The 23,721-nt window shown below is 39.4% G+C and overlaps 1 protein-coding gene across 4 annotated transcripts in view; it reads right to left on the bottom strand.

Annotated features, from left to right (window-relative positions):
- Positions 1–3,666: 3,666 nt before the first annotated feature.
- The window catches only part of RPS6KA3 (ribosomal protein S6 kinase A3), a 66,720-nt gene continuing 46,665 nt past the window's right edge, over positions 3,667–23,721 (bottom strand). For all 4 annotated transcript variants that reach the window (XM_054973318.1, XM_054973317.1, XM_054973319.1 and 1 more), the window contains 6 exons: positions 22,450–22,608; positions 17,693–17,854; positions 16,949–17,025; positions 13,447–13,564; positions 10,168–10,308; positions 3,667–9,033 (listed from right to left, as the gene is read on the bottom strand). In XM_054973318.1, the coding sequence (XP_054829293.1) occupies positions 8,911–9,033; positions 10,168–10,308; positions 13,447–13,564; positions 16,949–17,025; positions 17,693–17,854; positions 22,450–22,608 (780 nt within the window). In that variant the 3' untranslated portion in view covers positions 3,667–8,910. The remainder of the gene's footprint in view (positions 9,034–10,167; positions 10,309–13,446; positions 13,565–16,948; positions 17,026–17,692; positions 17,855–22,449; positions 22,609–23,721) is intronic.

The following is a 23,721-nucleotide window of genomic DNA, read 5'->3' on the forward strand; positions in this document are numbered from 1 at the left end:
TTAAAGGCTTGTTCATGAGTCAGTTTTCGTGGTTTCGGTCGTAATACTTCAGCTGCACGTAGGGTGGCCTCACGGTAACATTCAGCTACCTGCGTCTGACAAAGTTTACGCTAGGATATAAAAAATTGTTATTTTGTAAGATGTCACAAGACTCCTGCTTATTCAAGTTCATTCATTGAGTTTACTTCATACGCAAGTAGTAGCCTTATCCTATGTATTACTCAGAAGCAATGAGCCAAAGTGGTTAGCATTTGAGAAGAGTCAAGAAGCCCTGTATTCCGATCCTCGATCTTCTGAGACTTGCTGGGTGAATTTGGGTCACTCTCTAGCAGCCTAACCCTCCCTTACAGGGTTGTGAGCAGATAAAATGTAGGAGAGGGGAAGAATAGGGTTGCCAGCCTCCAGGTAGTGGCTGGGGATCTCCTGGAATTACAACTGGTCTCCAGGCCACAGAGATCAGTTCACCTGGAGAAAATGGCTACTTTGGGGGGTGGACTCTATGGAATTATGCCATGCCAAGGTCCTCTCCCTCTCCAAACCCCACTTTCTCCAGGTTTCACCCCCCAGATCTCCAGGAATTTCCCAACTTGGAGCTGGCAACCCTAGGGAAGAACCATCTCTACCTGTAAAAACTTGCCAGGAGTTCAAAGGGTTGGGGGTGTCGGTGTTTTGCTTCCCCAATTTCTGAATTCCCTATCCCAAGCATTGAGGTTGGTGCCATTTTCCCCCCCTCTTCCCAAAGACTTTTGAACTGGATTTAATAAGACACAGTGCTGATTGGTTTATGCCCCTCTGTTTTTGTGATGGTTGGTGTTAACAGTTTGGTTACAATTTATTAGAATTGGTTCAGAAGAATTTCTCTAAAGTACAAATTAGAATTGCTTTAAATTTTAAAAGTATTTTAAAGAACACACCAAACATCACAATGGTACCCTTATTAATATAAAATGAGGGTTTTGATGACTGCCACATTGCCTAAATAAAACCTGGTAACTTTGGCTGAGGTACAATTTTACACCTTTTGATTGGCTGGGACAAAGGAGGTTTTAGAATGTGAAGAAATGGGCTCACAAGCCCTTCCTGTTGTTTCTAGTTGACCCCGGAGAAGCTGGAAAACTCTCACAGCTACCCCAAGTTTCCATGTGGTGATACTTGCCCTTTAGATGTTCAGGGGACTCCAAAAAGCAAACTGGGTAACCACCTACCTGCCATCAATGACTCTAAAATATCTTCTGCTGGATGGAGCCCTGCATCCAGCACCCTGTACTTGCTTTGTCATTTAAAGGCTCTACCAATTTACTGCACGTGGCTGCTTTGCTCCATGAGCTAGTGCAGGGGAAATCTAGGGCAGCTACAGAGATTGAGCTGTCATGGTCCAGGGATGGCAAGTTTCTTCAGAGCCCCTTTCCCTTTACCTGGTCATAGATGCAGAGAAGTTAGCCGTGTTAGTCTGTGGTAGCAAAATCAAAAAGAGTCCAGTAGCACCTTTAAGACTAACCAATTTTATTTTAGCATAAGCTTTCGAGAATCAAGTTCTCTTCGTCAGATGCCTGATACAGAGACTGCAAAGGAATGTTTTGATTGCTCCCTCCCCCTCCCCCCCTAATTGCCTCTTCCCTCTCCTGCTCTTCTGTGTTTGACCAGTCTCTGTATCAGGCATCTGACGAAGAGAACTTGATTCTCGAAAGCTTATGCTAAAATAAAATTGGTTAGTCTTAAAGGTGCTACTGGACTCTTTTTGATTTCCCTTTACCATATTTCATATAGCAAGACCAAATAAGCATGGTCTAGAGATAAAGCATTTTACAGAAAACAAGGGAACAAAGAAAAGGTGAAAATGTGCAGTCCTTTCCCCCCTATACTAGTCCTAAATTATACTTCGACAGGAAGGTTTACTTTACTTGAAGCTGCAATAATTTAAAGTTCATCTTCACCTGTGATCTCCTGGTTGACGCTTATCACCATTATCCTTGGCCACACTGGCAAAATGGAGACCCTGGGTAAAAGTTTAGTCATGCATAGCATTGGTTCCCCACTCAGAAACCATGGAAGAGTGAGAAAGAGCTTCTTCCTTGTGCCACAAGATTTTATAATCTACCTTGGGCAATCTGTTTCACCTGGGGGTCATTTGAATCTTCTTGCCTCCAAAGGAAAAGTTTACCTTTCTGGCCTTTGGTTCCTAGCAGTATCCCTTTTGGGTCTGACCCTGCAGCAGGATATCCAGTAGTAAGCTATTGTCCTGCTTCAGTCAGACTTATTAGCATAGCCAAGAGCTTGGGCACTCAGTGCTCAGAGTTTGATGGCTCCCTTCAATCCCCTCCTTTCTGCCAGCTACTGGGCTGCAGCTGGGCTCCTGTACCTGGACAGAGGGGCAGTCACAATAATTGCAATATTGGAGTGAATTTTTGGATGGATGGCAATTCTCCACACAAGAGTATTCACCCCTTTTACCAAGAACTCGAAAAACTAGTTAAGTGAATGGTGCTGGAATTGTAGGTGGTGTATGGACCTTTTCCACACAGCAGACTTACTTGTGGAAGCCCCACACTGCTGTGCCTACTGATGTATTGCGGCAGCAACGGAGCTTGCACCTGGCAAGCTTCCCTACATTTCCTCATAGAGACCCTTTTTTCCAAGCCATTGTAATTGACATGTCGGTTGCTTTGTCAATTACAGATTTTTAAATCAGAAAGAGTCCAGTAGCACCTTTAAGACTAACCAATTTTATTTTAGCATAAGCTTTCGAGAATCAAGTTCTCTTCGTCAGATGCCTGATACAGAGACTGGACAAACACAGAAGAGCTGCTCTTCTGTGTTTGTCCAGTCTCTGTATCAGGCATCTGACGAAGAGAACTTGATTCTCGAAAGCTTATGCTAAAATAAAATTGGTTAGTCTTAAAGGTGCTACTGGACTCTTTTTGATTTTGCTACCACAGACTAACACGGCTAACTTCTCTGCATCTATGACCACAGATTTTTAAAAATCTCAAAAAATCCCTCCAGAGCTTAGCGGGGTGGATGGGTGGGATGGCACTGTGGGGACTGGAGAAGGGAAAAATGGTACCAATGTAGGCATAGCACGGGCATGATCTGGAAAAGCCAATCTTTCTCACCTACATGGCAGCCTTCCTGGCTTTGCTGCAACTTTTCCCAAAGCATCTTAACAAAGCTGGTTTGGAAAAGATCGCAGAAAAGATTAGGAAAACCTTAGTGGTGTTTGAAAGCTGGCTTCCCAGTAGTATCCAAGTTGGGCCAAAAAACATTGGTGTAAGTGACCATTGTTTCTACCTGATGCAAAGGCCAACTTAATAGGAAACACTCCTCCCTCAAGCTCTGTCCTCTGACATGAGCTGAAGGTAGAGTGGGAGAGAACATAGCTTTACTATCTTTTTTCTTCTTCAAAAGCTCAAGGAATGTAACTCTTAACATAATTTGGCCTGCTCCACACAACTCATCTCAAAATGAGAGACTTTCTTCACCCATCACCCTGAGCCCTCTGTGCATGCTGGAAGATTCTGGGAAGGGGAAAATTGGCAATGATGAGAAATCCTGGTTGCCTACTAAGCTAAACGAATTAAGTTTTTTATGCTTCAAAATTATAATAATGAGAAACCATACCATTAACATAACAAAGCCTTAAGAAGTGACAATTACTTGATACACACATTTGTAATATCTTTGAAATTTTATTTGCTGTATAAATTCAGTTTCTTTTGAAGACTACAAAACCTGCCTTTTGACAAGGATACAAGCAATGGTATCTTTCCAGCCCTGTTTGCAGTGATGCCTGGAACACTTTTGATAACACACGTACAATATTTTAGAAACATTCAAAGTTCTCTCTCTCTCTCAATGAAAACAGTCAAAAGTATTCAGTACTATTTAGCCTTTTTACTAGCATTTCCATTCCATTATGCTAATATAAGCATCTGACAGATGCTTTTAAAACATTTTCTATCCTAGAGGTACAATATAGTTGAACCTTTGTTACTGTACCTTAGACATGCCGTGCTGAGGAAGTCAATATAAACAATGATTGTACAGAACTGTAGAAAAATATTTTCTGATATATTTAAAAAATCTCTTAAGTAGATTCCCCAACCCACCCACCCCTTCACTAAAACTGCAAAATAATTCCATCCCTCATGAGTGCACAGTCCCTTTGATTGGGTCTGAAGTATCAAGATAAAGCTAATCATATACATCATTTTCATGAGTTAAAAGCCATTTATTACTTACCAAGGATTTACATGCCTTAAAGCTCTCTTTTCTGTTATCAGAAAAGCAGCACTTTAGTCCAGCAACTACATTTACAACAGAAATCTAAATACATTTCCTTATGACCTGATTATGTATTTAAAATCAGTTTTAAATACTTCACTTGTTTACTCTTTAGTGGACAGCTAATCTAACAAGGCATACTAAAGAAATCTCACTTTTATTCTCATATTTAAACCATAACTGATAATTTATTTTACTTTGCTAACCTTCTATCTACTCTTCTTCGATTTATAATCTCACTTTTCATTGTTTAAGATAAGATTAAAGATATTCGTAGATATCATAAAACCAACTCTATCTTGGACAGCACAATTCTTATTTGAGGTAAGGTGCGCTGCCTAACATTTTGCCAGGATACGTTCAGTCCTGGAAAGTTGCTTCATATTACCAGAGTGACATCAGAAACGGACAGAATTGTTGCTTGATGCCCACCAAATGGCAATACAATTCCAGAAATCTTACTTATGGTAGGAGAAAGAAAATGTGCAGTCATTTCACTTCATATGAAAGAGGCCCACGAGTACCACAAATTTAAAGTGGTAATAATTCAGTCTTGTGGTTTAAGGTGCAACGGCTGCATTTAAGCAAACATTGGTTTTTTTCCTACCACAGTTATGAATACATAGGAAAGGTGAACTGGCCATGGAAGTATCCAATAAGACACAGGGAGGCTATTTTTCTAGTAAACTCAAGGTTTTTTTTAAAAAAAACTTTAGAATATAATGGCTGCTCCAGCTGTCATAAACACCCCCGAGTTGTTTTGTAACCAATCTTCCTAGTATTTATCTAAATTCACTAGTTCACAAGAGGTAAGAAATGTACTATGTGATTTTTAAATCTTTTGGCTGGATTACAATATGCACTGTTGATATTAATATTTCAGGACACAGGAGGAGAAAAATAGAAGAGACCATAAGTGTGGTTGCTTGTTCCTCTCACATGTGAAGTAATCATAGCTCTCTCTTTTTAATAGAGAGTTATGTTTTATAGTCCTTGAAGATAAAGTAATGTTGAAAACGCTGCCATCAAGTGATGGGGATGAAAGGATAAAACATTAGTGTCTTTTTAAAAATAAGTTTTTAAAAGATGAAGCGTAAATACTGCCTGATGTCACAGTTAATTTATAGCATTATAACGGGCTGGTATGAACACACCCATGCATAACTGAAGCCAATTGAACTGGTGAATTCTTGGGTTTAAATATATTTTATTTAGTTTTAAGGTTGTAGAATTGTAGCATTTAAAGAGTTTTATTTAAAGAGAAAGAAAACGTTGCTGTTTGATCACTGCCAGCAGTGATCAGAAACAAAATCTGAGCCATTAAAAGCACTGTAGCTATCTCAAGTCATTTTCATCTCTAAAAACTTTTGAAGGATCCTATTTGTCCCATGAGTTTGATACTTTCTGAATGACACTCACTGAAATCTTGAAAATGTCTTCCTCTCATATTAGCATGTGAATGCACAGGAGAAGAAACCACAATACAATCCGTTATAAAGTCAGATACATTTTGTTTGAAACAAATCAAGATTGTTACTACAGATGCTGACCAAGCAGCTAAATTATTATAAATCAGAGTTCAGGAAGTGGAAGGAGCGCTTACATCTCTGTAAGGACAATGGGAAAAAAGAAACTACAAAAGCACATCTAGGAATACTGGCCTTAAAAGAATTCACATCCTTTTGTAGTCAGGTCAAGTTTTCATTCAAAGAAGAGAACTAAAACAAATTAACCCTAGACTAGAAACTTGTTCTCGCAAAACCTGAGCAAAGAATGTGAAAGAACAGATAAGCTTGAATCCAACTGTGTGTAACTGTTAACTATTTCAAACTTGTCTTTCTTTCTTAAGAGTCTTATAGAAAGAACTATAGAGGAAGAATGTTTATTAATGAAAGGGCTAACACCTTTAAATACTGGATAAAATCCCTTGGGAAAAACCAATCCTCAGATGAGTTTTTGAACTGCTCTATTGACTAGAACTGTTTCCTTGGGGATTATGAAATGCTAAGGAAGATGTCGCATGACGTCTGTTAAAATTTCCCAAGACATTGGATAAGATGTGTCTGTGTACAGACCACTTTTTGCATATTGTTTAGTAATAAGGGAAGAAGCCTTGTAGCTTCTGGTCAATCTTACTTTGTTCCAGAATGAACTTTAGAGAACTTACCAACTCCCTGGATCTTCCCAGATAGCTGCAAACATTTTAGCATCCTTGTCAATTTTAAGATGCTCTGGCCGTATTTCTCAACTTCAAATAGCCTGTGTATAACAACCTTCAGTATGGCTAACCTTTCACATCCATTTGAAATTGTTAGGAAAACAAAGTTCCACCAAAACAATGCATACTGCACCCCCGCCCCCATGTGTCCGTTCAGACGTCAGATACACATTACAAATGCTGCTTATTTAACTGTGAATTGCATCATGTGCTTTAGAGGCAAGTGGTGCTGATAGGCTTATAATATGCTGGGGATGAAACATCAAGGACCAAATAGGTAATAGCAGCAAATAAAACATAGGTAAAAATTAAGGAGATGAACAGGGTGATCATTTTGTTGACTACTAATAGAAACTGCAACCAAGAATATGCAGATGGCTCATTCTTCACACAGAATACTAAAAACTAACACGAACAAATAATGGACATTATAACCTCTCAGATATCAGCTAAATCCTTCCACAACTTAATATGAAGCGTTCAGAAAAATTAAAATAAGCTGTCCTTTGACATTTTAACATCCAGGTGAGTTAGGGGACTAGGAGTTTTGTATTTATCATTGCAATGAAGGCTGAAAACAATATTGGAGAACAGATGGTTTTAAAAAGTTACCATGCATAGCAAAAGTTTAAAAAATGGCTTTCTAAAGACTAAAATTCAGCAAATAATAAGATAATAAATTAAAGGCTCTTGGGTTGCATAATTAAAGGGAAATATGTTCAGGAAAGAAGGGAAATGAATGACAAATACTACTGCAAACTATTCAGATGCAAAAAAAACCCTATCAGCTCTCGATTTTTTTTAAAGAACCAATTCTAACTAAACGCTCTATAATTTTTTATCACCCAAAAGAAAAAAAAATGCTAGCATAAAGCTGATGGAATAGAACAAGGAATCACATGATCATGTTAAGGCGAAAGCATGTAAGATGAAGTGGTTTTCTACAGATAAATCTGAAGAGGAAGAATAAGAGAAATCATTGGACTCTAGGATCAGAAGGACAGTGAGCATTTGCACCAGAATCAAGAATGCCACATTTTTCTTTGCTGCCATTTTCTTTAACATGCTTAATGGTGATTACATTGACAAAACACAGCTGGCAAGTATTATTTACATAAATCAAAAATTCTTTGGTAGACTATTAGGATGATGCACTGCAACTATACTGCTCTTCTGTACACTGCACATTTTGCTCAATGTGACGTCAGTGTTTCCCAGAAAGTATACCCAAGATATTGGGACTGCTAAAAAGTTGAACATATAGTGCTGTTTTTTTAAACAAAGTAAGAAGATAAAACTGAAGATGGTGTTGCTGTCTTACTTTGCTTGGATCCTTCTTATATACCATCAACAATAAGGTTGCTAATAGTCTGTCAAAGCTCAGAACTGGCCACAAAGATTGTGGGCACATTTGTGCTATTTGGATTACAGCTTGAAAGAAGCCCAAGTACAACAGATCTGCTTTTAGTGATTTTTTGACCGCAGGAAAAAATCCTCTAGCATACTCATTATTGGACCGTGCACCACTGTAGCTTTAAAAATGACATTTCCCTTCACTGCTGTTCAGCACACAAGAATTATGCCTCCCTTTTAAAGCAGCAAAGGTAAAGAATGACCAGCTATAGGCAAAACCTCAACTGAAATAAACGTATTCTGGAACTAGAGAGAGACAGATCCTTTTCACTTTAGTTCCATGCTGGGTGCACATCTGATAGAATCCTATTACATCTTTAAAATGCTATAACAGCTCTAGGTTTTCATGATTACTAATAATGTATCTGAGGGGAGAGACACAGGCAAGGGAAACATTCAGAAAATTACATTCAGTAGCTGTTTAACAGTCTAGCTGCTTTAGAGATGTCTAACCATACTGATTAACTGTTTAATCAGGTTTAATTGTTCTTTAATTAATCTAAATAGAAGGCAAGTAAAAGAAACAGTATAGAAATGTACTGTTTATGATAAGTTTACAAAAACATATAAAATGCTGGATGGCACAAATAATACAGTGCTAATATAAACAGATTGTTTAAGCTAAGTGCTTAACATAAACAGTCCATCCGCACATGTAACAAAGAATATTTTAAAGGGACCAGAAACATTCCCTATAAAAATAATGCTATATGGTGCAGAGTGCTTTATTCAGTGTATTTATGTGAGAAGTGTTCATGATTCTTTTTGTCTCACAGACATGTTCATTTTCCATTGATTCCACTTTACATTCCATCTGAAGGGCATTTCTTTTTACCATCAACAGTTTAAAGCAAGAGTAGATGAAAGCAGGAAACAGCAGCATAACAGGTACCAGCTGGAACAGTGTGCTTGCAGGTATCTTGGATGTGTGCTACCTGTTGCTATGATTTGTGCTATCATCTTTTACTATGGTACCAAACTTTTCAACTGAGGTAACTTCACAGGGCAGTTGAGGTAATTTTTTTGACACCTCTTCGCTGAGCAAGCGTCGAGCGGCCTACTGGCTCTAAAACAGGTGATTGATTCCGGTTCAATGCAGAGTATGTAGCAGCCATGGCGCCCTAAAAATAGAAAGGGGTTTAAAAAAACATTAAACACTATTCCATAATCGGGGTTTAATTTTACTGTAAACAAGCAGTTTTATTTAATTACGCAGAAGTACATTACACACCAAAGATATCTAATTGTTAACTCAAAATTATCTATGATACAAAATTTGTTTTATTTGGCACAATGTTGAATTACTTTGTTTACAATTGCACATTAAGAATGAGGTGCACATCAAGATTATATGACCATGAGTACTCCTCAGGCTTGCATACTCCTCTTTTTTGCAGGAATTTTCTAATTCCTTTCCAGTTTTGGAGGTAATTATGGTAAGGAATATGTCTGCACTGATATTAAGAAAAAGACAGCTAGCACCAAAGCACAGTTTGTGTATGTGTGTGTGTGTGTGTGTGTGTGTGTGTGTGTGTATATATATATATATATATATATATATATATATATATATAAGAGTTGGATTTCCAAACTGATTTGACTCTGAGTGTAGTTAATGTTAAATGTCAGTGAGACATAGCAAAAACAATAATTCATTCTGAAACTTAACAGGGAAAGGGAGCAAGGCCCATGCAAGCCAAGAGGAATGCACAAAACCTAGCAAATATGCTCCTCCTGTTCAGGCAGCATGATGCCTGGATCAAGCCAGTGTATTAGCCTTTGATGCTGGTTACATCACATACTCTTTTTTAGTACATTTGCATATTTACTGGCTCAGTATAAGTGACAAAAATACAAGATAGATCTAGGCTAATTTTTCATGGCTTTTCATGCCTGCATGCATCAGTAATATGATATGCCCTTTGAGATACAAGTAAAGGACTCACGTATCAAACATACATAATTTTGATAATAAGATGAAACAGTATACCTTCTTATACAGTTTGTTGTCCTCATCACTGAAACATTACTAAATTTGTGCTGCAAGGGGGAAGGTGGACTAAGCAAATCTACCAGAAATCAACTGGAAAATGTATAGACTTCAGCAGACATATAACCTGGAAAGTGCAGTCAGAGAGGGGGATGCTTGAGAGAACATGTAGGGTAGTTGTAGTGAGTCTGATGGGTTTTTTTTCAAATTTAAGAAAACTGTGTATGTTCACAATTGAATTTCAAGAGAAGTTACACAAATTCACCTTAACAAGATGTGGAGCATCTTGGCGGTTTAGCTGGAACTGAGGCAACTGGTCACAGTGAACAATCCATGGATGCTTTAGAACTTGGGCAGCTGTCAGTCTCTGATGAGGGTCAACATGAAGCATTTTTGAAACCAAATCCTGTGAACAGTGAAGTTATTAAAATCAAGTGAGCAAGTTTTCCAGATTTTAATGTGTAACAAGTATGCAAAATCATTTATGCAAATCAGAGGTCACCTTCTTAAAGTGTTTCAGATTATTCCAATTTAATATCTGAAAACATGACAGGAACAGAAGTCCATGATAAAATTAGAAAAAAATATGAAGGATGATTAAAATAAAAGGATACAATGGGTTAGCTCCAGCACAAGATTAGTCGAACTTAATTGAATCGCCACTTACGCTTCTACAAGATCTTGTGAATCCAATTTCTAGGCACTGTAATATATAGGAGGCTAGTGCCATGTGTTGCACAACTGTGCTACATACATTTATGTTGCCATTTACACACTGCTGGATCCAAGCCAACGATTGTGGTATATTAATTCAGACCACCCACTGATCTTCAGAAATATTCTCAGGGACATGTTTTTAAAACCAAGCTTTACTATTTCAAGGCATTTGTTTGACATCCTTGTCTTTTGGAGAAAATGGGGTTCTACTTTCCTGTAACCACTGCTCATTGATTTCCTCTGCGCAGGCCACACATGGTACTGCATGTGCACAGGCTATCTGACTGGAGAAGTTTTTCTTGCTTCCTTAATGCTCTGATGGGGCTGCTTCTCCCAGTCACATAGTTTTCCTGCTTAAACGGCCACATGATTTACAGGAGAAGCGACTCCTCCTCTCAGTTCTCCTGAGATGCCACAAGATCATACTGGCACTTCATACCAGAGAGCTCACAGAGGGGCAGGGCAGAGGGAATGTGTGTCTGCACAGAAGTACTCGATGAACAGAGGTTACAAGAAAGTACAATCCCATTTTACTTTTGTTCTTCTGTGCAGTCCCACAGTGGGAGATTACCAAACTACACACAGAAGGCGGGGTAATCTCTCCGAAACTAATTTTATTAATCGCAATGCAGCTAGAAATAACGTGCATTTAACACTACAATAAAGAATTTTAAGTAACTGTAAAAATCTGAGAAAAAACTATGTCAGCTATGCATAAACCATGCATAAGGGCATAAATAAGATGTTCATGCACAATGTTCTCCTGTCCCTTCTTTTGTCTTGTTTTTTTAATGTGTAACACTGCTCTGTGCACTGTAGCATCTTGTCTAGAATTAATGTCAAAGTGTCTTCTGAGAATCATGTGGTTGCTTTACAAATGTCCAGGACCAGAACGCCACCAAGAAGCGGCGGCTTCTCCTTTTAGGCAGGAAAAACATCTGAGACAAGGAGAAGCAGCACCTAACAGAGCTTTGAAGAAGCAAGAAAAACTTCTCTGGTTGGATGGCCTGTACATGAGCAGTTCCAGTGTCTGCCTGCACAGAAGAACGAAGATGAAAATAAGTATTCTCTTGGAAATAAAAATAAAAACAGAAATGCCAAGGACATGGTTGGAATGGGTATAAAAATGTAACCATAAAAACTGAACTGTAGCTGAGTGGGTGGAAGGGAAAAGAGCTTCTGTTTTCAGCCTGTCTAGCCTTCTCTTTCTTACTCCAGTCCTTGTTTCCTCCATCTCCTTTTTCTTATGTCTGCTGATAAGGTTGGATCATGAAACCTGGAGCAGAGCTACCCATTTCTCTCTCCCCATTTAAATGAAGATGATTCCTGTGGCCACATCTGTCAGATTCTTATCACAGTCTGCAAACCCTGAATAAGACGGTCTTGTTTTCTCCACACTTCCTTCATGCATCTCCCCTCCTAGTATGTCTCATGTCTGTATGTGCACTTGAGTGCTGCCGTAGGCATGTATTTATGTTTATAAAACTTTCCAAAGTGTTCCCACTTCTTGCCTTTCCCTACCACTGCTTGTGTTCATGAACAAAGGAAAAGAAAGGAGAAAAACGGGAAAGAATGGGTGGACACATTTACACACACACATGCCAATCAGGAGCCTCAGACAATTGGGGAGTGGGGAGCATAAAGCAGGTGGAAATTCACCATGATTTTATGTTTTATATGTTGCTCTCTTGATCACATTCCAGCATCTCAATGTATACAGGCCAGAAAGACTATCATTTTAAAAGAAATGAGTATGCCATAACATACAACTGTTTTGACCCACAATCTGTACTCTGAACAAGAAACTAGGTTAGGATAGAATGTGGCGAAACAAAATGGTTTTCAATTGATGAAGTTGTCAGACAAGAATGTATTTTATCTCCCCATCTGCTCAATATCATAAGGAAACATAGGATTAGATTTAGAAGAAAGTAGAATGAAAAGTGGTGGTGGAGAATTAACAATTTGACATGTGCAGGTAACACCACATTACTGGTAAAATATAGTGAAGACCTGAACAACTTCTGATGAAGGTTGAAGGAGAAAGTGCTAAAGAAAAATTACAGCTTAAGACCAAGAAGACAAGAGTAATTACTACTGAATAATTACACAATTTTAAGGTTGACAATGAAGAAAAGAAGAAAACAGAGGTAAAGAATGGGGGGAAAACACACACACATGCCAATCAGGAGCCTCAGACAACAGTGGGGAGCATAAAGCAGGTAGAAATTCACCATTTTATGTTCTTCTCTTGATCACATTCCAGCATCTCAATGTGTACAAGCCAGAAAGACTATATGATATTCAGACTATACCAACAGAGACATGTTTAGTTCTTTTATTTATTTCTGACTAAATAGGATGTGACACAGCTGAAAAAGGTGAACGTGCCTCTAACCCCCATTGGTGAAGCCACTCCAATCCCTTAACGCTGTCCCAAATTTCAGCTTAGTTGCTCTCATGCAGGTCAATACTTCCCTTGACGCAAAATGGCTTCATTTGGCAGCAGTGTGTGTGTGGAGGGGGGCGGGGGCGGGTGGGAAATCTGCCATAATCTAGATTTGGGCAGGATTTGTAGATTTGAAATTTCATTTAGTACTTTTGGAGCATTAAGAATCAGTAATAAGCCAAGTTTCAAAGATATTTCAGAAAAGGATTACACAACAGCGGTAGAATGATTTTTTCTTCTACATGTACCTATTTTTAAAAGGAAAGATTCAATGTCAAAAGAGTGTATTTTTTTTAAAGTTCAATAAAAACCTCATGCTCTTTCCTATGATAACATAAGACAGTATGCAAAAACAAAAGGAACGTAACATATACTTGCCTTTGCTGTATCTGAAACTGAATTCCAGTATCCACCACTGAGAGAGAACTTTCCACTGCCTATTCGTGCCAAAATTTCCTCTGGGGTATCATCAGGACCATTTGCAAAGGGGGTGTAGCTAATTAATAAAGAATTTAAGTGTTATTTACAATTTTCTTGTTGAGTTCAACCTATTATACAAGTGGTAAGACAAGCATTGTTAATCACATTCCAGAACACAGGGGAATGTGTATATTAGAAAGTGGCTAAATGCCATCTTACTGAAGTCAACAAAAGTGGCCCCAGAGAAAAAAACAAAGTACATCCTATGTCTGATGTCAGAAGCAGGAAAATTGCTTCAGCAGCCAGCATCCTGTCTCCCACCAACTGCAAACCTATCCTACCTGTTACCTCCACCTGCAAACTGAAACAGTTAATCTTCCTTGCCCTTCCTCCCCCAGCCTTCTATAAAACTGTGTGTGACAAGCCGTATGTGCAAAGGGCTTCCTGAACTTTTTCAATAGAATTTGGCCATACAAATAGACAAGTTGTTTATACCCAGGTTGGTCCAAAAATAAAATTCCAAAAGGCAAAAACAAAAGGACCAGGCATGCAATACTTTTTATTAAGACCAACCCAATAACACACAACACTGTGCAAGTTCCAAGTTCACTAGAACCCTTCATCAGGCCAGATGTTATACAGGAAGAGGGGGAAAAGCAGATCTTTCAGGTCATGATTTTAAGACCTTTCAAGTAACCATGGTGATCAGCAAGGTTGCCAAGGCAACCAAAACAATGGCTCAACTATCGTGACAGGAAGGCTATCATAACAGTTCAGCTTGGGCATATAATGCCTTACTCCACTATTTATAAAAAGGCCTGAGCTGAGAGAACAAAATAGTTATCTGTTCTGGATCCCAAAGGAGGGAGCACATGCATTGGAGATGCTCGAGCATTTGGAGTATATGTGGCAGGTAACAGATTAGAGTGAAAGGCAGTGCACCATTTGGCATAGCTGTTCTCTTTGAAGCTAATTAACGGCAGGTACATATATTCTGTGGTGTCGTTTTATGATTTTTCTAGTGTAAAGTAAAAAGCAACAGGTTGGCCATTTCCACACACGTTGAATAATGCACTTCCAATGCACTTTCGTAATCCTTTAGAAGTGGATTTTTTGTTCCACACATGGAAAATCAGTTTCAAATGATCACTAATGAGTATTGAAAGTGAATTACCCAACGTGTGTGGAAGCAGCCGTTGTGCTTTTTAAAGGGGATTATCAGCATAGATCCCATTCATTCATAATATTTTTTAAAATTTCCACAAAATGAAAAAATGAGCAACTGAGTAGATAACCTGTTTTTATTTATTCAATTATACCTCATTTATCTCCTCCATTTTATCCTAATAACATTTCTGTCCATTTTATCCTAATAACAATTCTGTGAGACTGTGTGTGTAAGTGGCTGAAAATCACTAAGCGAGCAACCATTGCAAAGTGGGGATCTGAATCTAGTCTTCCAGAGCCTAATCTAATACTCTAACACTCCACGAAATGGACTCTCTATTCACAGTTCACAAACAGTTACATGTTTAATTGGCCAGATTGGATAGCACTATATGAACAAACAATGAAGTCACTATGAAGAATGGAAATGAATTTCAGATTTATATAGAACTTTCTACTACTCTACGTGACTGGGACCTACCTGCCCATGTGCTTCTGTGCTTTCTAACATTGTTGAGGGATTGTAGGATGGTGCCACAGGGAAGCTGCTGCAATATCAGAAGAGCCCCTTAACTGTGTAACTAACTAGACTTTCCACAACCATATAATGACGTTTAACTGCTGCAGTTCATTGTATACCTTACTTATATCCTGAAAAGTAAAAGCAACTTGTACTAGTTATTCTATTAATCACTTTGATACTTATGATTTTCAGTCCCAATAATCTGTTCAACTAGTAGACAGTAAGGGTGCGCAATTCGGGTTTCCAATTTGGGTAAAATACTCGAATCGGACCCAGCACACAGGGCTTGATTCGGAAACCCCGAATTAAAGCTTCCCGAAGCAATTGGTATTGCTTCGGGAAGCTTCAGGTCAAGGGTTTAAATGCCCCTTTCCTTGTCCCTGCAAAGCAGCAGGGAAAGGGGCATTTAAACCCCGGATCAGCTGTTTGGTGGAGAAATCCCTGCCAAACAGCTGATCCAAGGAGGGAGGGAAACGCCCTTGGCTTTTTCACCCAAGGAGAGGGAGGAAGAGGGAGCTCTCTCTGCCTCCCTCCCATTGGATGAAATAGCCAGCCTGGATACTTTCAAAGCTCAGAGCAGCGCTGAAAAGCCCTGCTTTGAGCTTTGAAAAAGCCCAAGCCAGCAATTTAACCCAATGGGAGGAAGCTCCCTCTGCCTCCCTCCCATTGGATGAAATAGCCAGCCTGGATACTTTCAAAGCTCAGAGTAGCGCTGAAAAGCCCTGCTCTGAGCTTTGAAAAACTCCAAGCCGACTATTTCACCCAACAGGAGGAAAATAGCCAGCCTGCATACTTTCAAAGCTCAGAGCAGCACTGAAAAGCCCTGCTCTGAGCTTCGAAAAAGTCCAAGCCGGCTATTTCACCCAATGAGAGGGAGACAGAGAGAGCTCCCTCCTATTGGGTGAAATAGCGTTGCTCTGAGCTTTGAAAGTATCCAGGCTGGCTATTTCATCCAATGGGAGGGATGCAAAGGGAGCTCCCTCCCATTGGGTGAAATTTCTGGCTTGGAGTTTTTCAAAGCCCAGAGCAGGGCTTTTCAGCACTGCTTTGAGCTTTGAAAGTTTTCAGGCTGGCTTTTTTACCCAATGGGATGAGGAAAGAGGGAACTCCCTCTTCCCCCCTCCCATCAGGTGAAAAAACCGAGAACTCCTGCTGTGATCTTCTGTATGCTCCGAATTTTTACAGAGCATACCGAAGCAGCTGAAATGCCCTAATTCTGAAGCAGCTTGCCACTTAGGGTTTAGGGGCATTCCGGATTGTTTTCCTGCTTCGGGAAACCCGAATCTTTTCTCTGTGCACACCCCTAGTAGACAGCTGAACACATTTTCCAGACATGCTCACCAAAAAGTTTGGAAGAGGACATCCCTTCTCCAACCTAATCCCACTAATAAGTTAATAAAAGAAAAACAATAGGGAGGCTTAATATCAATTACTGATTGGTAAAGTGCTTACATCCTGAGTAGGCTGGGCATGCATGATGGCTGAGGGTGAGGAGAAATGTGTGTTCATATGCAAGCACATGAACAGTTTGAGATCCAAGTGTGTGTGGTTTAACATGCAGAAGGGGTGGGAAACAAGGAAGCACAACAGAGGCAGTGGACAGCAAGAAACTCAAACAGATCTTAACAGAACATTATGTGTAAATAAATATAGATGGGGGGATGTACTAATAATACTCAAGGTTTGAATCTCTGAGAAGTAGATCAAGAATCTGTGGCCCACTTTTACAAATTAATGTAAGACTTTCTAGTTTTGCACTCACAAACGTACCCTGTAAGCATTGTATAAAGCAGAACCCCAAGACTCCATATGTCACATGCTGCATCATAGCCTTGTCTTTTTAAAACCTACAGTAAAACAATGCATTCATTAGTTTTTACAAAATCAGTTACATTGCTTAAGATTATTACCATTACCTCAATCTTTTTACAAAAATCAAAAAGCATGAATTTCCTTTATGTCTAAGCAACTATGTTTGAACAATTAAAATAAGCAACTAAGACTCAAGACAGCTCTTGTGGTGGGGACTATGAAACTCAAGTAATGTTTAAAAATGACTACATACCACCACAGGAGTATAGACAAAAAAGGGAAAGCCTGAAACCTCCATTCAAGTAAAATAAGCGTTAGGAGCCATGGAAAACTCAAACACTAGAACTAGATAAAAATAGATTAAGAGGAAAAACAGCCTAGAGAAATTTATTAACATTACACTTATTAGGAGAAAGTCCTTGTTTCTGTACCTCAGGGGAGTGAAGGACAGCACAGCAGAAAACCATTCTCTATGCCCATTAGCGCCTCGTCAACAGGCTCAGAGCTCTTATAGAAGAAGCAGGATGCTTCATGTCCTTCTGGCTAGTCTCTTGAAACCTAACAGTTTGGCCATTACATGCATGGGACTGCATTGTAACTGTGACTGAGGCCCAGCGCAGATACCACACTGCATTGACAAATGGATCGAGAGTAGATCATGAAACTGCATCCTTTTTCCTCATTGCCAAAGTAGCAATTTACCTCAGGAGCCACAAAGTTTGCTGTGTAACACGGAGTCATGAGAAGGCCATTTTCTGCTCTCAGCTGCTTTGCAAAGCCAAAATCACAAATTCGTATTGATTCTGGATTGCCTGATTCATCAACATAAAGGATATTGCTAGGTTTCAGGTCTCTATGTACTACCTAAAGCAAAACAAAACCAGTTTTAATACATATTTTTTCTTGCTTATGTGTTAGCAACAGACAAAGATTATAAAGGATATGTTTTCAATTATCAATTTTGTTAGGGTATGTTCAATGACTTCATATTATGAAGGTGTTAAGAATCCTGCATTCAAATTTAGTACATGCTGATCATAAGCATTCATTTTGATGTTTTCCACACTGGAACAGGTTTGTGTGGTATCCTTGTTGCTGTTGCAGCAGCCAATATAATGCAGCACCAATGAGGCATCCACATGGCAAGTTTCCTAGTTCTGGTTGCCTATGTCGGCCATTCCCTTCACCACTGATGAGAGGAAGAGAGGGTTTTGTTTGTTTTTAAAACCAGCAATTGATGTATCATTTTAATTTTTTAACAATCTGTCTATCAAGTGAACTGAAAGAACTGTAACATTATCTAGGAAGAATCCACAAAGACTATTCCTGTAGCCGAAAGAAAGGAGAAACATTGATGGATGACTGATGAAACTCTTAAAATTGTTTTAGATGAGAAGCATAAGTAAAAGGTGACAGAAATAGAATCAGAATTCTAAATGCAGTTTTTCAGCTACTTGCACATACTGATAAGATACTAACCAGTACAAAGAAATAGAACAACAAGAGATCTGTCCCACAAGATCCAGGAAATCAAAGGAAAATTCAAACAATTCAAAAATGAAAACAATGCACTGAAGAATTATACAAAAGAGATGAAAGGACGACAGATTCCTTTAAAGAAGAATCTTTTGATAAAGAACCTGCAATTTTAGAAACTGAAGTGAAAGCTGCACTCAAAGCAACTGGGAGAAAAAAAATCACCAGGAGTAGATGGGACAGCAATAGACCTAATTCAAGCTATAGAAACCTGAGTCTATCAAAATCTTAACAAGAATATGTCAATAAATATGGGAAACAAAACAATGGTTCACAGCCTAGAAACACTCACTCTACATTCCAATTCTGAAAAAAGGAGATGTCAAAGATTGTAACAAGTATCTGACATGGCATTCATTCCTACCACAAGCAAAGTGATGCTCAACATTTTGCAACAAAGACTCTCACCGTATCTGGAACAAGAAATGCTAGATGTTCAAGCTGGATTCAGAAAAGGAAGAGGCATTCAAGATCATATTGCAAATTTAAATAGTTATTAGAGCATAACAGAGAATTTCGGAAGAAAATCAGTTTTATAGATTATAGCAAAGCTTTTGACTGTGTGGATCATGAAAAGCTATGGATCATTTTAAAAGAAATGAGTGTGCCACAACATACAACTGTTTTGATTCACAATCTGTACTCTGAACAAGAAACTATGTTAGAACAGAATGTGGCAAAACAAAATGGTTTTCAATTGGCAAAGTTGTCAGACAAGAATGTATTTTATCTCCCCATCTGTTCAATATCATAAGGAAACGTATCATAGGATTAGATTTAGAAGAAAGTAGAATGAAAATTGGTGGTGGAGAATTAACAATTTGACATGTGCAGATGACACCACATTACTGGTAAAATATAGTGAAGACCTGAACAACTTCTGATGAAGGTTGAAGGAGAAAGTGCTAAAGAAAAATTACAGCTTAAGACCAAGAAGACAAGAGTAATTACTACTGAATAATTACACAATTTTAAGGTTGACAATGAAGAAATTGAATTTTTAAAAAGATCTTCTACTCTTTGGCTCAATCATCAACCAGAAGGGAGACTGCAACCAAGAAATCAGAAGGAGATTGAGACTTTGAAGGGTAGCCATGATGAAACTAGAAAAGATCCTTAAGTGTGAGGAAGTGTTGCTGGAGTTCAAGATCAAGATAATTTATGCTATGGAATAGCATGTCTGAAGAGGTCAGGAAAGCTCTGACTGTCTTAGCTTTCTGCAAACTATGAAAAACTGAATTATTCAGGAGGGCTTTTTACTCAGGAAATAATGTTGTGCTGTAAAGAAATGGTTCAGAGAGATGCTTTGATAAGTTTCACTAGGCAAGCTTCACTTAGTCAACTATCCTTCAATTTTTTGATGGCCAATAACTCGCAGCATCCTTTACCCTATTGCAATTTCATTCCATGCCCTCAGCAATATTGTCTGGATGTTATTCTCAAACTCCTATAACCCAAAGAGTCTGTATCTGTGGGTCTCATACATTAGAGGATTTACCTCATTTTATCCTTTTTTTTTGTCCTTTATATTCTGACTCCAGATCAAAGTTTCCGGCAAGATTTGTATCTGGTCTAAGCTTTATACACAGATGTGGAGAAAATCTCATTTTTGCTTTCTGATGTTGACGCATACATTTCATACAGAGTTTCACTATTTGCCTTCGCTGCTATGAAGGTCTAATGCAGCAAAGAAAGAGGGTGTTACTTGAACTCACAGTTAACTTGATTGATGGTTTTAATCAACATCTGTTTTAATGGAATTTTGATAAACTTGTATTGTATATAGTTGTATTTTACCTAATTTTTATCTTATTTAATGGGGTCTTTGTAATTTTGTGACAGCCTATGGCTTTACTCAATAAACTCTGAACTGAACTGAACAAACTGGTAATGGGACAGAGACCATATACTATACTACTAGCTGGTGTCTGTTGATATAGATATGCTGCTACCAGGTAATTTCTGTGTTTTTAGTATGTCATATCAAGTTACTTATGTTTTGTTTCAGCAATATTTCATTTCTGTATTCAAGTGTATGTTTCTTTTCAGATTTCAGCAATGCATACCCTATCGTATTGTTTATTAAACGTTTCAGCTGCTGATTGTATTGGCTTATGCTGTGTAATCTGCCTTGAGTCTCAATGATAAAAGCAGGCTATAAATAACAAATACTATGATCTTCCCCATAACTATGTACAGAGATGAAAGTTGGACAATGAAGAAAGCTAGCAGGAAGAAAATTGATTCATCAAAATGTGGTGTTGGATAAGAGTTTTCCAGTCCATCTGGAGAGTTTTCCCGATGGACCACCAAAAAGACAAATAAGAGGCTTCTAGATCATATCAAATCTGAATTCTCTCAAGAAGTTAAAATGACTAAACTAAGGCTATCATAACTTGGTCACATCATGACAAGAAAATAATGCTAGGAAAAGCTGAAGGAAAACAGGAAGACCCAACACACAATGGGTTGACTCAGTAAAGGAAAACATGGCCATCAGTTGAACAAGCCTACAATAGGGTGTTTTGGAGGTCATTAATTCATAGAGTCATCATAAGTGACTTGATGGTACATAACCCACACTATTAGGTTCTTTGAAGTCTCAGCTGTGACAGGCAGGACTGGCTTCAGCTCCTCCTCTCCTGAGAAACCAACCAATGAGAGGGGGCAGAATGCTGAGCCAGGGACAGTCAGAATCCGTTGGAGAGAGAGGCTGGGAGAGAAGGGTTTTGGATGCTCTTGAGAGAAAACAGCAGAGATATTTGCTGGCTGATTAAAAACCTGTTCTGTTACACTGAAATATTCTCTGTTTAACCCCAGTTTGTTTATGAGTTTAAAACCATTCACTCCTATATTCCATCTTGTAAATAAAGTTTAATTTTGGTTTGTTTAACCCTGGCTGGCTTGAAGGTGCTGGCTGATATGGGCTTGAACAGTCTGGTCATGTTAAATGGGCCAAGTTTAAGTAAATGGTGGCAGCATATATAGGGAACATAAACTAAGTTCCTTTTCACCAACAGCACTGGCAGTAGCTGGGTGAAGGGAGGTAAATGCAGGGAATGCCTACCTGGTGGAGCCATTGGAAGAGGAGCGAGAGGTCCCTGTGAGGATGTGAGTCAGGGCTCTCTGCCTGCTAAACTGGAGGCTAAACAGGTGGCATGTAGTGACCAGCCCTCACCTGCCTGGAAAGCCCCAAACCTGTGAATGGAGGTTTAGGATGGGTGGCAGGGTGCGTGAAAGGCTGGGCCACCATAACAGCTTTCATTTATAAAAATGTGTCTATCTTGGCTATTTTGGTGATTTTGCCTCAGTACAGACCACAGACATTGCAATGCATTGAAGCAACTGTGTGAAGCTGCTACCACAAGGAAGCAATTTTTGGTAGCTACATAATAATCAAGGAGCCCCGTGGCGCAGAGTGGTAAACTTCAGTACTGCAAACCAAGCTCTGCTCATGACCTGACTTCGATCCTAGCAGAAGTCAGGTTCAGATAGCTGGCTCAAGACTGACTCAGCCTTCCATGCTTCTGAGGTTGGTAAAATGAGTACCCAGTTTCCTGGGGATAAAGTGTAAACGGCTAGGGAAGGCAATGGCAAACCACCCCATAACAAAGTCTGCCAAGAAAACGTCATGATGCGACATCCCCTCATGAGTCAGTAATGACTCAGTGCTTGCACAGGGGACTACCTTTACCTTTTTTACATAATCATCACTGTAAATTATCTACTGGCTCATAGCTGCTTTTTTCAATCTTTATAGGAAATTCTACAATGCAACACTAGTACCTAATAATACAGATCACAGAAGACAAAGTTGGGAGAATGAAAGTTAATCATACAATGGAACAATACTTCTATTATGTCAAAGATAAGCATTCATTCAGAAAATGTGTTTTTAAAAATTCTAAAGAAAGCAAGCTTACTCCTTGTGCATGGAGGTAGTCAACAGTTTTTGTTATTGTCAACAGGACAGCACTGGCTTCTCTTTCAGAAAAAAATTTTTGTCTAAGGATTTTATCCAACAGTTCTCCTCCTTTCATTAGTTCTGTTACTAGGTAGACGTATTTCCCATCATCATAAACCTGAAAAATGAAACGTATCACTGAAAGTGCTCAATTATGTCATACTGCGGAAGATGACCTACAAAATTCTGCAACTGAGCAAACAATCTAAATAAGGGGTACAGTCCCTGATAAAGCCACAAAATATTCCATTAGAATTAAAAACACATTGGCAATATCTAACAGTAACAGGAATTGAATTACTCTGAATGTGTTAAATAGGAACCAGAACTGCAACACAACTAATCCTAAACTAATTTCAGGGTTATGCGATTATCCTTCAAACTGCAGTTCTGGAAATAATGCATCACTCTAAACCTTGAAATGATTAAAAAGAGTCAGTGAAGTTTATTGTTAACAGAATTTGTGGTCTATATATACTAAGCACATTCCTTAAAAGCAGGGGTCATTTCGTAGAAAAAGAACTGCAGGAACTCATTAGCATAACTCATCAACATATGCCACACCCCTTGATCAGGTCAAAATGGCCAGGATTTGGCTGCTGCCAGATGGGGGAGTATTTCCCCACCTGGCAGTGGCCCGATCAGGGCCGTTTTGCCCACAATCCAAGCCAAAACAGGCCCAAAATGGTTGGGCACGTTTTGGCCTGGATCAGGCCCAAAACAGCCCAGATTGGGTTGGTGCCGGGCAGGGGAGGGTCTCCCACCAGGCACCAACCCAATCCTAGCAGTTTTGGTCCTGACCCCGGCCAAAAAGGGCCCCAAAGTGCTGGAAACAGTCATGTGAGCCCCATTTGGGCCCGGATCATGGCCAAAACAGCCTGGACCAGATCAGTGCTGGGCAGGGGAGGGTTACACCACCTGGCACTGACCAGACCCCAGCAGTTCTGGCCCCGATCCCGGCAGAAAATAGCCCAAATGGCCGAAAGTGGCCGTTTTGGGCCTTTTGGACCAGGATCGGGGCCGAAAAGGACCGAATCTGGTTGGAGCCAAGTGGGGGAACCCTCCCCTGCCCAGCACTGACCCAGTCCAGACCCCTTTGGCCCCAATCTGGGGCCAAAACAGCCAAAATGGCCATTTTGGGCCCGTTTTGGCCAGGACTAGGGCTGAAACGGCCAGGACCGTGTCCGTGTCGGGCGTAGGAAGCTTCTCCCACCTGCCAACGACCCGATCC

This window comes from Eublepharis macularius, chromosome 3, assembly GCF_028583425.1.
Source record: "Eublepharis macularius isolate TG4126 chromosome 3, MPM_Emac_v1.0, whole genome shotgun sequence".
Classification (NCBI taxonomy): Eukaryota; Metazoa; Chordata; class Lepidosauria; order Squamata; family Eublepharidae; genus Eublepharis; species Eublepharis macularius.